Source organism: Hyperoodon ampullatus (genome assembly GCF_949752795.1).
Source record: "Hyperoodon ampullatus genome assembly, chromosome: 16".
Taxonomy (NCBI): Eukaryota; Metazoa; Chordata; class Mammalia; order Artiodactyla; family Ziphiidae; genus Hyperoodon; species Hyperoodon ampullatus.
The window spans coordinates 61242039-61255470 of record NC_136929.1 but is presented as its reverse complement, the minus strand read 5'-3'; the positions used below and the strand labels follow the sequence as shown (position 1 = coordinate 61255470).

The 13432-nt window shown below is 35.9% G+C and overlaps 1 protein-coding gene across 3 annotated transcripts in view; it reads right to left on the bottom strand.

Annotated features, from left to right (window-relative positions):
* Positions 1-13432, bottom strand: part of RNASEH2B (ribonuclease H2 subunit B) — a gene marked incomplete at its 3' end in the record, with an annotated part of 82304 nt that overhangs the window by 53038 nt on the left and 15834 nt on the right. For all 3 annotated transcript variants that reach the window (XM_079721868.1, XM_079721867.1, XM_079721866.1), the window contains exons 2-3: positions 4419-4490; positions 2289-2396 (exon numbers count right to left, since the gene is read on the bottom strand). In XM_079721868.1, the coding sequence (XP_079577994.1) occupies positions 2289-2396; positions 4419-4490 (180 nt within the window). The remainder of the gene's footprint in view (positions 1-2288; positions 2397-4418; positions 4491-13432) is intronic.

Below are 13432 nucleotides of genomic sequence, written 5' to 3'. Positions count from 1 at the left end.
GCAGAACATGGTCCACGAGATTTCACTCCAAACAGCTTCAAATCCCTGGTGTGGAGAGGACAGCCAAGACACTGAACTTGATCTTTAACTTTCCATTTCTTCTTTAGAAATCATTTTTAATAGAAGCCCTCCTCTCCCCACCTCCCACCCCCTGCCAAAAAAAATAGCAGGGTTCGGGGGAATACAGACAGAATGTGAATCAGGCAAACATTAGGAAACCTGTATAAGTCTATCTACAAAGCTGCAGTAAAATGTAATTTCCTGTGCTTTTGAGGACGAAGCCATGGGAAAAGCAATATTATTCCCTCTGTATGTGGCTTCTCCTATGGGCTCTGACCTCACAGCTCTGACCTGTCAATGACTCAAAGCTCAGAGGTCGTTACCCACTCCAGAACCTACCCCATCCCTCCTCCCAAAGAAAAGTGCAAGAGGGCAGGAGTCTAACAAGACTGAGCATAAGAAACTGGAATCTCTGCAGTAAGATGAGTGGTGCTCTCCAGGCTGAAAGGAAAAAAGGCAAATCAAACCAACTAGGCTGCCTGCGCCCCACTTTTCTCTACCGCACTCCCCTCCAAGCATCCCAGAGTCCTTCTTCCATGGAAGTGAACCAGAAGAGGTATTTCATCAAAAAGAACAATAAACAATTCATTTATCTCCATACTTATTAATTTGGTTTCAGGAAACATGTACTGACTTTTATTCTCTAACAGAGCAACCTACCTATACAGCCAAGAAATTCTAACCGTAAATTATATACGTGAATCCATTTCATAGTATGTTGAAAAAAAATTAAGGATGTAATTTTACATGATGACATTAATTATTTTTTTTTAAGTAGAAGAGAAGTTTATGAAAACAACCTATCAGAAGCTCTAAGCTCAGTTTATATGAGGCATCCATTATATTCAGAAATTAGAAACAGGTTTCTTGTTCTGAAAACAATATCCTGGTAGCCATTCTTAAAAACAGCTCTTTCTGGGTTTCCCTGGTGGCACAGTGGTTGAGAGTCCGACTGCTGATGCAGGGGACACGGGTTCGTGCCCCGGTCCGGGAAGATCCCACATGCCGCGGAGCAGCTTGAGCCTGCGCGTCCAGAGCCTGTGCTCCGCAACGGGAGAGGCCACAACAGTGAGAGGCCCGTGTACCGCAAAAAAAAAAAAAAAAAAGACAATGATGGAAAAAGCAGGTACCTTTGCTGTGAACCAAAAGCTATTAAAAAAAAAAAAAAGTCTACTAAAAAAAAAAAAGCAGGTACCAAGTCAGACAGTCCAGGAGAGCTAATCAATCACTGCTTCTGAATATTTTCCAGTTTCATCTGGATATTACTGTGTCTATCCAGCCAAACTCAAAGGCAAGTATATTACATTAGAAGTGGGAACTCTCATATATTGCCAAATGAAAAATAAGAAAAGAGAACAATAAAAAGGAATGTATACTTGGCACCTACCAGGCTAAATACACAGTCTACCATTGCATTTCGGCAACTGAAAACCACTTCAAATCTTCTCATGCACACAGGTATATGAAATTCAACACCAGCAATAAACCCTTCTTCTGGATGCCTTACAAGAAAGGCAAAGTGGCCTTTCTACCTTAGCACTAAGCGGTGACTTAGACGGTCAACAGAAAGCTCAGGGCTTAGAAAGCAATGGAAAGCACTCTCTGCAAACAATGAGAGACAGAGGGACAGAGGGAACTGAGATACCCCATGACGCGCCCTCCCACTCCCACCCAAAACTGTCAGGGCTACGTGTGGTATCCTTTTTCCTTCCGAGTCAACACTGAGCCCCAAATCAAAGGAACGCTCTTAAAAGAAATAGAAATTGGGTGTTGGGTGTGTGTGTTGGGGGCAGGTGGGGTGGCCATAGTAATTTATATGAGAAAGCATTCTCTTCTCTTCTCTTCTATTTTATTCTAGAAACTATATCAGCATTCATTTGCAAGGAAATAAGATGTTAAAAACTTGAAGATCCTCAAAAATGGCTAAGAGAAGAGCAAAGAGTTTCCAGTGAACACAATGTGCACTCCAGAGTACAAAAGTCATCTGACTCGGGGTGTGTCAGTGTTTTAGAAGAAAAATCAGAATTGTTAGTTAAAAATTTCCTACCATCTAAGGCACACAGTTATTGATCTAAACTTGTTTAAGTCTTTCCTTTCTCCTTGATTAAACCCTGCTCTGATGCCAACAAAGAAAAAACCATGGACCAGACTCCAAACTGGGCAGATAGATGTGAAGGATGGCAAAGTCAGGGTATGTGTTAATGTAAATATATACACTAGTCACTTACCTGATTGAACTGATTCATTTATAAACCAAGAATGGTTTTTTTCCTTGAAAACTTTTATTTCAAACAGCTGTGGTAGACACACATTGAACAAGTAAATGGCTCCTTCCCCTGTTAAAACAAATCTGTTTTTTATTTGTAAGTTTTCACACACACACACACACAAATCAAAAGACTATCTAATAGTTCTGAGGAATGTTCCTAATATGAACATAAACATACATAGATATAGTCTATACAAAGTGACTCCAAGGAAAGCTTGTAGCTATTACATACAGATGCTTGTTTTCCAACTGTATAATCCTCACTGAACTTAGACCAATAAACACAAAAGTACAAATCATTTATCTTAACTGCTACAGAGCCTCTCACTGACTCCTCCATCAGATCAGGAAGGAAAACCCATTTTTAAACTACCCAAACCTAATGGCTCAGCCAGATGAACTGAGTTGGCCTGTGGGCCCTGTCTCCAGGGCGGTGTACAGCCTCCCATACAGAGGGCTGGAGACAGGGCCCGCACACCCCTGAGGCGAGCTCCACAGGAGAAAGGCCAGGGCCCTACGACAGCAACGTGCTTTACGCCATGAGGAGTGAGGAAAGCCACACCCAATTGGATGAAAATTTCCCTTTCTTAAAACACCAAAAAAAAAAAAAGGAAGTTAGAAGGGGGTGAGAACTGTGCGCATCTGCATGAATCTGAATGAATCCCTTCAATGCACAAATTTTTTTTCTAAGCATAGCAAAATCCAGGGCCCTGAGTTTGAGTCTATCTCAACTACATGCTGGGCGTGAGCCCTTGGGGAAGCTATATAATCCTTTCTGTACTTCTCTTTCCATATCTGTAAAATGCGAGCAATACTGAACCTACCTCAGTATTTTTTTTATAAGGATTGAAAAGATAGAATACGTACACGTAAAGTTCCTAACACAGCACGTTAGTAAGTGCTCAGCAAAAGTTAGCCTTTATTTCTCCATAGTCAGTATAGCAAAACGTTGTCCACAGACATTTAGATGAAATGAATTTTACAAGAAGCCTGACCTTTTTTGTACCTTCCTTTTGTTAAATGCTTTACTGCTAACTAAAAAACTTCTCTTGAAAAAACATTGCTCACCTCATCTTAGTCTTACATATACCTAGGAGTTCCAAATAATATAACTGACCAATTACATTCAATTTCATTTTGAGGAAAAGAAAACTGGAGAAAGCCAGAATTTCTGCCTCTCTTGTTGTTTCTATTTATGTGTCTTTCCAACAACAATAACAACACGGCACTGCCCACTGGATTTCTCTTGCTTTCACTATTCAGTATGACAGTCACCAAGAGGATGCTCTAATTTGCTAAATATCAGGTATCTACTCAAAGCCTTATAAAATTAATAATAACCTTGTAAATCTTATAAAATAAACTAATGGAGAAAAATTTCACACAGAGATAAATAGTATCACCAATATTACTATATACTTATAGTGTATTTTAATATTTTTGCCTAAAAATTATAAGACAAAGCAAAATACACTGAATATAAAGGTAAAATTATTCCTGATAAAACATGTATCTCCTCAAAATACAATGCTTTTAATGCAAAAAAATCATCCCTTGACAGGAAAAAATATATATACTACTTTTTGGTCTGAACAAAATAAGGAAAGTACAGCTAAAAATGAAACTATTCAAAATCTTGTCATGTCCAGTAAAAGCCTTCCTTTTTTTTTCTTTTAAACTCTGGTTATTTATTTTACTTTATAACATAAAATGAGTATAAATGGAGGCTAATATTGGATAACTACTTTAGTAGGAAAAGTTGGCTTAAAAAGGCCAAGGAAAATTCATCTGTTTTCAGAGAGAAATCAAACACGCTACATTTTTTTTTTGTTTTGCCGTCATTTCTGATGAATACAGCTCCATGGATTAAAATTAAGAAGAAATAAAAAAACATTTAAGTCAAGTGAATTATCTTAAAAGACTGGTTATGTCGTTAGCTTGCTTTTGTCACCATGTAATGCTATCCTACCTTTAAAAGCTATTCAGGAAGAACAAACATACAAAGACACATAAATATCCACACTTTTCAGCTACAACGTTTTAAAAATATTCAAGTTACCATTATCAGGGCGGTGGGGGGAGTGCTTACCTGAACATGGGTTAACCAGTTTTACAAACATAAGCCCACTTTTCATCTTCTTTGAAGCATCTTTTAAATACTCTGAAAAGAAATGGTGAGTTTGTAAAATTAAAAGACAGCTGTTTTGTTGCTCACTTTACTTACTTTACTCTTTTTCTTTCTTCTGTTTTTACGATTTTTCTTCCTAAAAATTTTAGCTCTCTTCTATTGCTTATAAATTGTGCGATCTTATGCAAATTATCAACTTCTCTGTAAAGTGCAGTGGAATTTAAGGTAGTTTTAATTTACTTCTTTGAGAAGTGATGAGGAGCAGGACTCAGATGGGTTAAACCTTGACTCAACCACCCGATAGCTTTGTCACCTCAGGCAAGGGTCCTCATGTCCTGTCTCAGCCGTCACATTTATAAAATGATGATGATAATATGTACACTTGCCTTTCAAAGGATTAAACTAGCTAATTTGTTTAAAGTTCTTATATTCAGACAAACAGAAATAAAACTAAATAATAAGTGATAGCTCTTATTACTATTATTTTTTTTTTACTGTTACTATTATTATTAAATAGAACATTTAAAAAATCAATATGTACTGGACATTCATGTTTTTTGCCCCTAATTATGATTATCTACTCATGTCCTCTGCCCATTTTTCTAGTAGGGCATTCATCTTTTTCTTTACTACCATATTAGGAATCTTTATACAGTATGGATATCAAATCTGCTTTTAATGATATTTTTTTGGGGGGTGGGCGGCACACCATGCGGCTTGTGGGATCTCAGTTCCCAGACCAGGGATTGAACCCAGGCCATGGCAGTGAAAGCCCCGAATCCTAACCACTAGGCCATCAGGGAACTCCTTGTTTTTAATGATTATTTCACCACTTAGGAGATATAAAATCTTTGTGTAACCTCATCAATAATTTCCTTCATGGTTCTATCTTTTGTGTCATACTTGGAAAGGCCTTCTCTCCCTCAAGATTATGTGAATTGCCCATATTTTCTTCTAGTACTTTTAGATTATAGTTAACCTATTTGGAATACATCTCTGTATAAGATATGGGGAGGAGATATCCAACTTTAATTTTTTGCAATGAGTTGTTCAGTTGTCTCCATGCCATCTAACTGAATAACCTATGCTAAGTGTTTCAAACACATTTATGAGTCTGTCTATGGACACTGTATTTTGACCCATCAATCTGTGGCTACATGAGCATTAGTGCTTCAATATTTTAATTATTGTAGCTTTAAAATACATTTTAATATCCGCTGAGTTAAGTCCTCTCATTATGTTTCCTCCATGATATTTTAGTGCCAAAGTTTAAATCATATAGATTAAAACATAACGACCGTGACAATTTTATTTATAACATGCTCATACATTTTGAGTGGCATATTTAAACCCATTTAAAGAATCTCTCTCCAAAAGGAACCAAGGGACTCTGATTAATAAGTGAGCAGAGCAACAATCTACCAGAGAGTAAATCAGAAAAGCGTGAGGAAGGAAGGGGACTTACAGTCACTTTTTTGTTCTACAGCCCCACTCCCTTTACCCCACTTCAGATCTTCATAAACTTAAATACAGCAAGCATGTTTAGAAACTGGCTTACTCATAAATGGTGTAGGTACAACTTTTTTCTCAATAGTGACATTAAATATATAAAGAAACAAACCCCTAATTTTGAGATTTTCACTTGCAACCAAATAGAATAACAGAAACCCAATTTAACAGCCAAAAAACAAAAATAAGAAGGACAAAATATGCAGAACAACTATTTTCAATACACTTGAGGTTGAGCCATGCAGGACAGTTATCTGAGAGATGGGAAACAAATGAGGTAAGCTCTGTGATCGCCCCAGCTTACTGCCTTGAAACAGTTTCCAGGCCACGGTGCAGACTGGGAGAACCTAGGTGAAGCCTGGCTGACTCCCTGAGTTGAAGATGGAGCGGAGAGTTCTCAAGACACCATGGCTAGAGTTCACAGGTCAGCATACAGGAACTGAGCTACAAAGAGAGAAAACCCCAGAGATCTGCAAAGAGTACTGCTTGAGTAGAGTATTCAACAGAGTACTGATCAGTGCATGCACGTGATGAAACTACCTAAGGGTAGGAGAAAAGCCAGCTGAACAGATTAGAGGGAACAGTACCCCACACGCACTCAGGGCCCTGCACTGGGCCTATTCCCAGGCAGACTGGAAAACCTCATAGTTCAGAGGACAATGGGTACAGTACTCCAAAGGGTCTTGCCTCAGTGGTAGGGGACAGACTAGACTAAATGTTGCTCTAGTCCCACCGAACTAATTTTAAAAGCAAGACCTAAAAGAATCAAACTGTTTCCAAGTACCTCCACTGTATCCCAGAGTGAAGCTCAAGATTATTTATAGGAATACAAAAATATTCATCTGCCAAAAAGGTAAAATTCACAATGTCTAATCAAATATTACTAGGCATTCAAAGAAGCAAAAAAATATGACCCATAATGAGAAAAATAAAGAAATCAATTACTGAGAGGGGGTCCTGATGTTAGACACAGATGTTAGAATGAAGAGACAAAAGGATTAAACACAGTATTCCTCATGTACAAAAAGTGAAGTAGAGACACAGAGGATTTCTTAAAAAGACCCAAGTTGAGATAAAAAATACACCAGATGCGATTAATGGTGGAAGAAGAGATTAATGAACTTGAAGACACAGCAATAGAAACTACCTAAAATGAAAACACAGAGAAAGAAGAATTAAAAATAAAGTATCAGCAAACTGTGGGACAACTTCAAGCATCCTAATAATTTATGTGTGATTGGAGCTCCTGAAAGAGAACAGGGGGGAAACAGAAGAAATATTTGAAGTATGGCAGAACAGTTTTGAATTTGATGAAAACTATAAAACCACACATCCAAGAAGTTCAATAAACCCAAAGCACAAAGAAACAGGAATAAAATTATGCATCAGAATCAATAGTTCAAAACCAGTAATAAAGAAAACACCTTAAAAGCAGAGAGAAAAAAATGACATCATGTACTGAAGCACAAAGCTAAAAATGATAGCAAATTTCTTATTAGAAACAATGCAAGCCAGAAGACAATGGAGAAACATCTTTAAAATACTAAAACAACACATGATGAACTCAGAGAAAATACCCTTGAAAAGTGAAGGTGGTCAATAGATTCTTTCAGAAATACAACGGGTGAAAGAAATAATCACCAATGGACCCACATGACAAGGAATGCTAAGGGAAGTTCTGCTAGAAGGAATATGAAACCCCATGAAAATATGAATCTACACAAAGGAATAAGGAACACTGGTAATGGTGACTGCAGGGGTAAAGAATTTTTCTTACTATTTAAATCTCTTTAAAGATCATTGACTAAACAAAAATAACAATTTAGTGCAGGGTTTATAACATATGCATAAATAAAATATATGACAATAATAGCATAAAGGCCAGGAAGGGAGAAATGAAAATATACCATTGAGAGTTTCCTATACTATATGTGGAGTGGTGTTATATCACCTGAAGGTAGACGTAATCGTTTAAAATGTGTACAGTAAACCCTAAAGCAGCCAGTTAAATTACAAAACAAAACAAAATGCTGTTACTAATACGACAACAAAGGAGATGAAACAGAATCATAAAAAGCACTCAATTCAAAAGAAGGCAGAAAGGGAGTAAAAGAAGTACAAAGAACAGATGAGATAATTGAAAACAAATAGCAGAATGACAGACTCAAATCCAACCATATCAATAATCACATTCAATGTAAATGGACTGAACACCCCAATTAAAAGAAATTGTCAGACTAGATAAACAAGTAAGATAAAATTATATGCTTCCTATAAGAAACCCAATTTATATATAAAGATACAAGTAGATTAAAAGTAAAAGGAAGAAGATAGAGTATGCTTATTGTGCTAACACTAATTAAAGGAAAGATGCAATGGCTCTGTTAATAACAGACAAAGGATATTGCCAGGGATGAAGAAGGTCATTTCATAATGATAGAAGGGTCAGGAGGAAATAATCCTAAATGTTTACAATCACACACACAGAGCTTCAAGATACACAAAGCAAAAACTGATAGAAATTTCTGCTCCATCTCTAACCCCTGGCCACCATTAATCTGTTCTCCATCTCTAAAATGCTGTCATTTTGAAAATGTTATATAAATGGAACCATACAGATTCAATTTTAAGAAATCTTTTAAGACTTTCCTTTCTGCAACTTATAAAAATGTAAAGGATAAAGTTTAGCACTGTTAAAAGCTTTTCCACAAACTAAAACAGGTTGTGGTCTTCTCTCCTTTCCCTGCCTGCTGTTTCTCACTTCCCAGCATCACATTTCTTCATTATTTCTCAAGGCATAGAAAAGGTGACCTCTCTTTTTCAGCAATACAGCCTTTATTTTATTTCAGTATGACAGTAAATCTTTCAACTGTAACTTGGCAAATTATTATTGATTTTTGTTTTTCTTTTTTTTAATAGAAAACTTTGGTTCTAGTGATCCTTGCCAGTTCTTCCTCCAGCTTTCCCATTCCTCCAGAGCTTAAAATAATCAAACTTTACAAATATCCAAAATCTAAAAAAGATATTTTTAATAACTATTCAAGGGAAGCAGTGTTTCCATTTTTCCCAGGAAGAGCAGTAAGTCCAGAGGATTAGCTATAGCCTAAAATGTCAAACTATAAGAATTTTGGAATTACTAAGTACAAACAGATACATTAATGTGTTCTGCTGCAAATGCCAGTGTTCTCTGAAATATGCTTTAAGATGTATTAGTGTAGATAACACTGAAATGTCTATGTAACGGGAAAAAAGTCATCTTTTCTCATATAGAGCCTACAAAACAACTAGCTGTTGGACTCAACCTTTCAACACAGAGTTCCAAGTGAGATGCTATACTCTTTAACACAGCATGCATTTCAAAATTCATCTCTCCTGCCCAATTCATTCATTCATTTGTTAATTACTGATTAGTAAAAACAGACCCAGCCTCTACCCATGGGGAGCTTTCAGATGTCCCACGGAAGAGACATATCTTGAATCAAATAATCACACAAATGTAGACTGCAAATGTAACAACTGCTGAGAAGAAATACATGGACTATTAGACCTTATGAAAGAGGATGTAACACAGATAAGGAGGTTTGGGAAGGCTTCCTGTGTGTAGCACTGGTTGAGTTCTTTGCTTTGATGCCTAAGGAGTCAAAGGAAGTATGCATTCACTTTACCAGCTAAATATTCAGTTGGCTTCTGGGCCAAATCCAGTGCACAGGTGGGTTTTGTTTGCTGTGCACATTTAAAAAAATTTGAATTAGGTGCCAATATTTGGAAATCAGGTAATTTTACATGAGATATATTTTCCCTAAATATGAAAAAAATATCGTCAGGCAAAGATTTGCCTTGCACTATCAAAACACCTGTCAACAAAGAACATTTTGTTAAATGGCAGCTACCACTTAGACAGTACACTAGACGTTCCCTTTAGTCTTCCAAGGCATCTGTACACTCACCTCATGGTTGGATGATTATCAAATGCCACGTCTGTGCTCACTAAACTGCATTCACATTTTCTAGATTCTAGGTACCTACAGCAAATATCAGATGTGAATAAGTAACCATTTAGTAATAAACACTATCCTCTTATTGAAACTGATTCTATTACCAATTTTACACTGAGGCTATAGCTGTGCATAAAACAAAGCCCCAAATGCTCACAGAAAGACTGCATTTAACATACCCCTTCATCTTCCCCTGTCTGCTGCTTCTCCACCCCAGTCCCTTAATCCTCTGCCCTTGTGCCTCGACTATCCAGTCCTACAGGGCAGGGAGTAAGACTCAGATCTGCCAGAACCTAGAGATCCCGTGTTCAGAACTGCATTGTCAAACAGAAATAAAATGCATCCCATAAATATGAGCCACATTTGTAATTAAAACTTTTCTAGAAGCCATATTAAAAATACATAAAATAAATTTTCAATGATATATTTTATTTAACCCAATGTATATATCTAAAATATTTTTATTTCAATACATTAAAAAATATGAAATATGTTAGCATGATATTAGCTGTGGGTTTTTATAGATGCCCTTTAACAGACTGAGAAAGTTTTCTATTCCTAATTTTTGGAGTGCTGTTACCATGAAAGAGTATTTTCTCGAATGCTTTTTTGTGGCTGTTGAGATGATTATGTGGTTTGGGGCCTTTATTTTATTGAAATAGTACAATATATTACATTGATTGATTTTGGTATGTTGAACCAACTTTGTATTCCTAGGACAAATCCCACTTGGTCATGGTGTATAATCCTTTTTACATACTCCTGGATTTGGTTTGTTACTTTTTGAGGATTTTTGCATCTATGTTCATAAGGGATATATTCTGTAGTTTTCTTTTCTTATGACAGCTTTGTCTGTTTTGGTATGAGGGTAATACTGGCCTCACAGAATGAGTTGGGAGGTAGTCTCTCTTCTTCCATTTTTAGGGAGAAACTTGTAAAGAACTGATATTAATTTGTTCATTATTTAGAAGATTTTGCCAGTGAAGCTATCTGGGACTGGGCTTTTTTCTATGGAATGGTTTTAATTTACTAATCTAATCTCTCTACCTGCTCTAGGTCTGTTCAGATTGTCTATTTCTTCTTGAGTTCATTTTTGTAGTTTATGCCTTTCTAGGGATTTGTCCATTTCATCTAAATTATCTACTTTGTTGGCATACAGTTGTTCATAGTATTCCCTTATGTTCCTTTTTTATTGACTATTTCTATAAGATTGGCAATGATGTACTCTCTCATTCCTGATTTTAGTAATTTGAATTTTCCTTTTCTTGGCCAGTCTAGCTAAAGATTTGCCAATTTTGTTGATCTTTTCAAAATGGCCTCCTTTGATTTCATTGATTTTTCTCTGTGTTGTTTTTCTGTAATCTTTATTTCTTCCCCTAGTTTGCTTTGGGTTCAGTTTGTTCTTCTTTTTCTAGTTTCTTAAGATGAAAGATAAGGTTATTGATTTGAGGTCTTTCTTCTTTTTTAATATAGGCATGTACAGCTATATATTTCACTCTGAACACTGCTTTACTTCCATTCCTTACATTACTGTGCTTCATTTTCTTTCTTTTCAAAGTACTTTCTAGTTTCCTTGGTAATTTCTCCCTTGATCCATTGATTATTTAGGAGTATGCTGCTTAAAATTTCCACATGTTTGTGAATTCCCCAAATTTTCTTCTATTAATTGCTTATTTTTGTTTCACTATTTTTAGAGCATATGTTGTATGATTTCAGTCCTTTTAAATTTATTGGGGTTTGTTTTATGGCCTAGATTATGGCCTGTTCTGGAGAATGTTGTTGTTGAGTGCAACGTTCTATAGATGTCTCTTAGGTCTTGTTGGTTTACAGAGTTGGTCAAGTCTTCTATTTCCTCGATGATCTTCCTCCTAGTTGTTTTATCCATATTGAAATGAGTTATTGAAATCTCCCACTATTATTGCTCAGTTTTCCACATTACCCTTCAATTCAGTCAGTTTTTGGTTCATGCATTTTGGGGCTCTGTCATTAGCTGCATATGTTTATAATTATTATAGCTTCCTAATTATCATTATAATGTATCCCCTTTTCTGTCCAGTAACAACTTTTAATACATTTACATTTCATGTAATTACTGATAAGGTAAGATTTACATCTGCCCTTTAACTCTTTGTTTTCTATATGCCATGAAGTTTTTGTTCCTCTTTTCCCCTATTACTGACTTCTTTCCTGTTAAATAGATATTTTCTAGCACACAATTTTAATTCCCTTGTCATTTCTTTCACTATATTTTAGGGGGGGTTATTTTCTTAGTGGTTGTCCTGGGAATTACAATCAGCATCTTAACTTGCAAGAATGTAGTCCAGATTAATACTAACTTGAAAATTTCAATATCATAAAGAAATTTCCCTGCAATGTATTACTCCCTCATTTGTACTATTATTATCATACAAATTACATCTTTATATAAGCCCATCAACAGTTTTATAATTATTGCCACATGAGGTTGTATTTTAAATCAGAGAGAGAAAAGAGTTACAAAAATACATCTGTATTGTCTTTTATATTTGTTATCTTTGTATTTATCTCTACCAGTGATCTACAGTCTTCATGCAGATTCAAGTTACCATCCAGTGTCTTTTCCTTTTAATTTGAAGGACCCCATTGTGATTTTCAGGTCTTAGTTTTTCTTTATCTAGGAATGCTTTAGTGTCTCCCACAGTTTTGAAGGATAGTTTTATCAGACAGAGAACTCTTGGTTGACAGTTTTTCTTTCAGCATCTTTAATATGTCATCCCACTAACTTCCAGCCTCTATGGTTTTTACTGAGAAGTCAACTGTTAATCTTATTGAGGCTCCCTGTATTTGATAAGTCATTTTTCTCTTGATGCTTTCAAGATTCTCTCTTCGTGTCTGTCTTTTGATGGTTTGACTATGATGTGAGTAGGTGTGGATCCCCTTTAGTTTATCCCCTTGGAGTTTACTGAGCTTCTTAAATCTGTATATTATTTGTCATCAAATTTGAGAAATGTTTCACTATTAATTGTTTAAATATTCTTTGTTCCCCTTTCTTTTTCTCTCCTCCTCTGGGACCCATTATAAATATTCTGATATGCTTGATGGTGTACTACAGGTCTCTGAGACTGTTCAGTTTTCTCAATTCTTTTTTCTTTCTGTTCCTCAGGCTGGATAATATCAATTGATCAATCTTCAAGTTTGCTGTTTCTTTCCTCTTCTAGCTTAAATCTGCTGTTGAGCCTGCTAATGAAATTTTCTTTTCAGTCACTGTAATTTTCAACTCCAGAATTTATATATTCTTTTGTAATTTCTATCTCTCTTTATTGATATACTCTATTTTGTGAGATTTCATTGTCATACTTCCTTTTAATTCTTTAGACATAGTTTACTTTAGTTCTTTGAGTATATTTATAATAGCTGATTAAAATCTTTGTAGAATAAGTCCAACATCTTGGCCCCCTCAGGAGCAGTTTCTATTGATTACCTTTTCCCCCC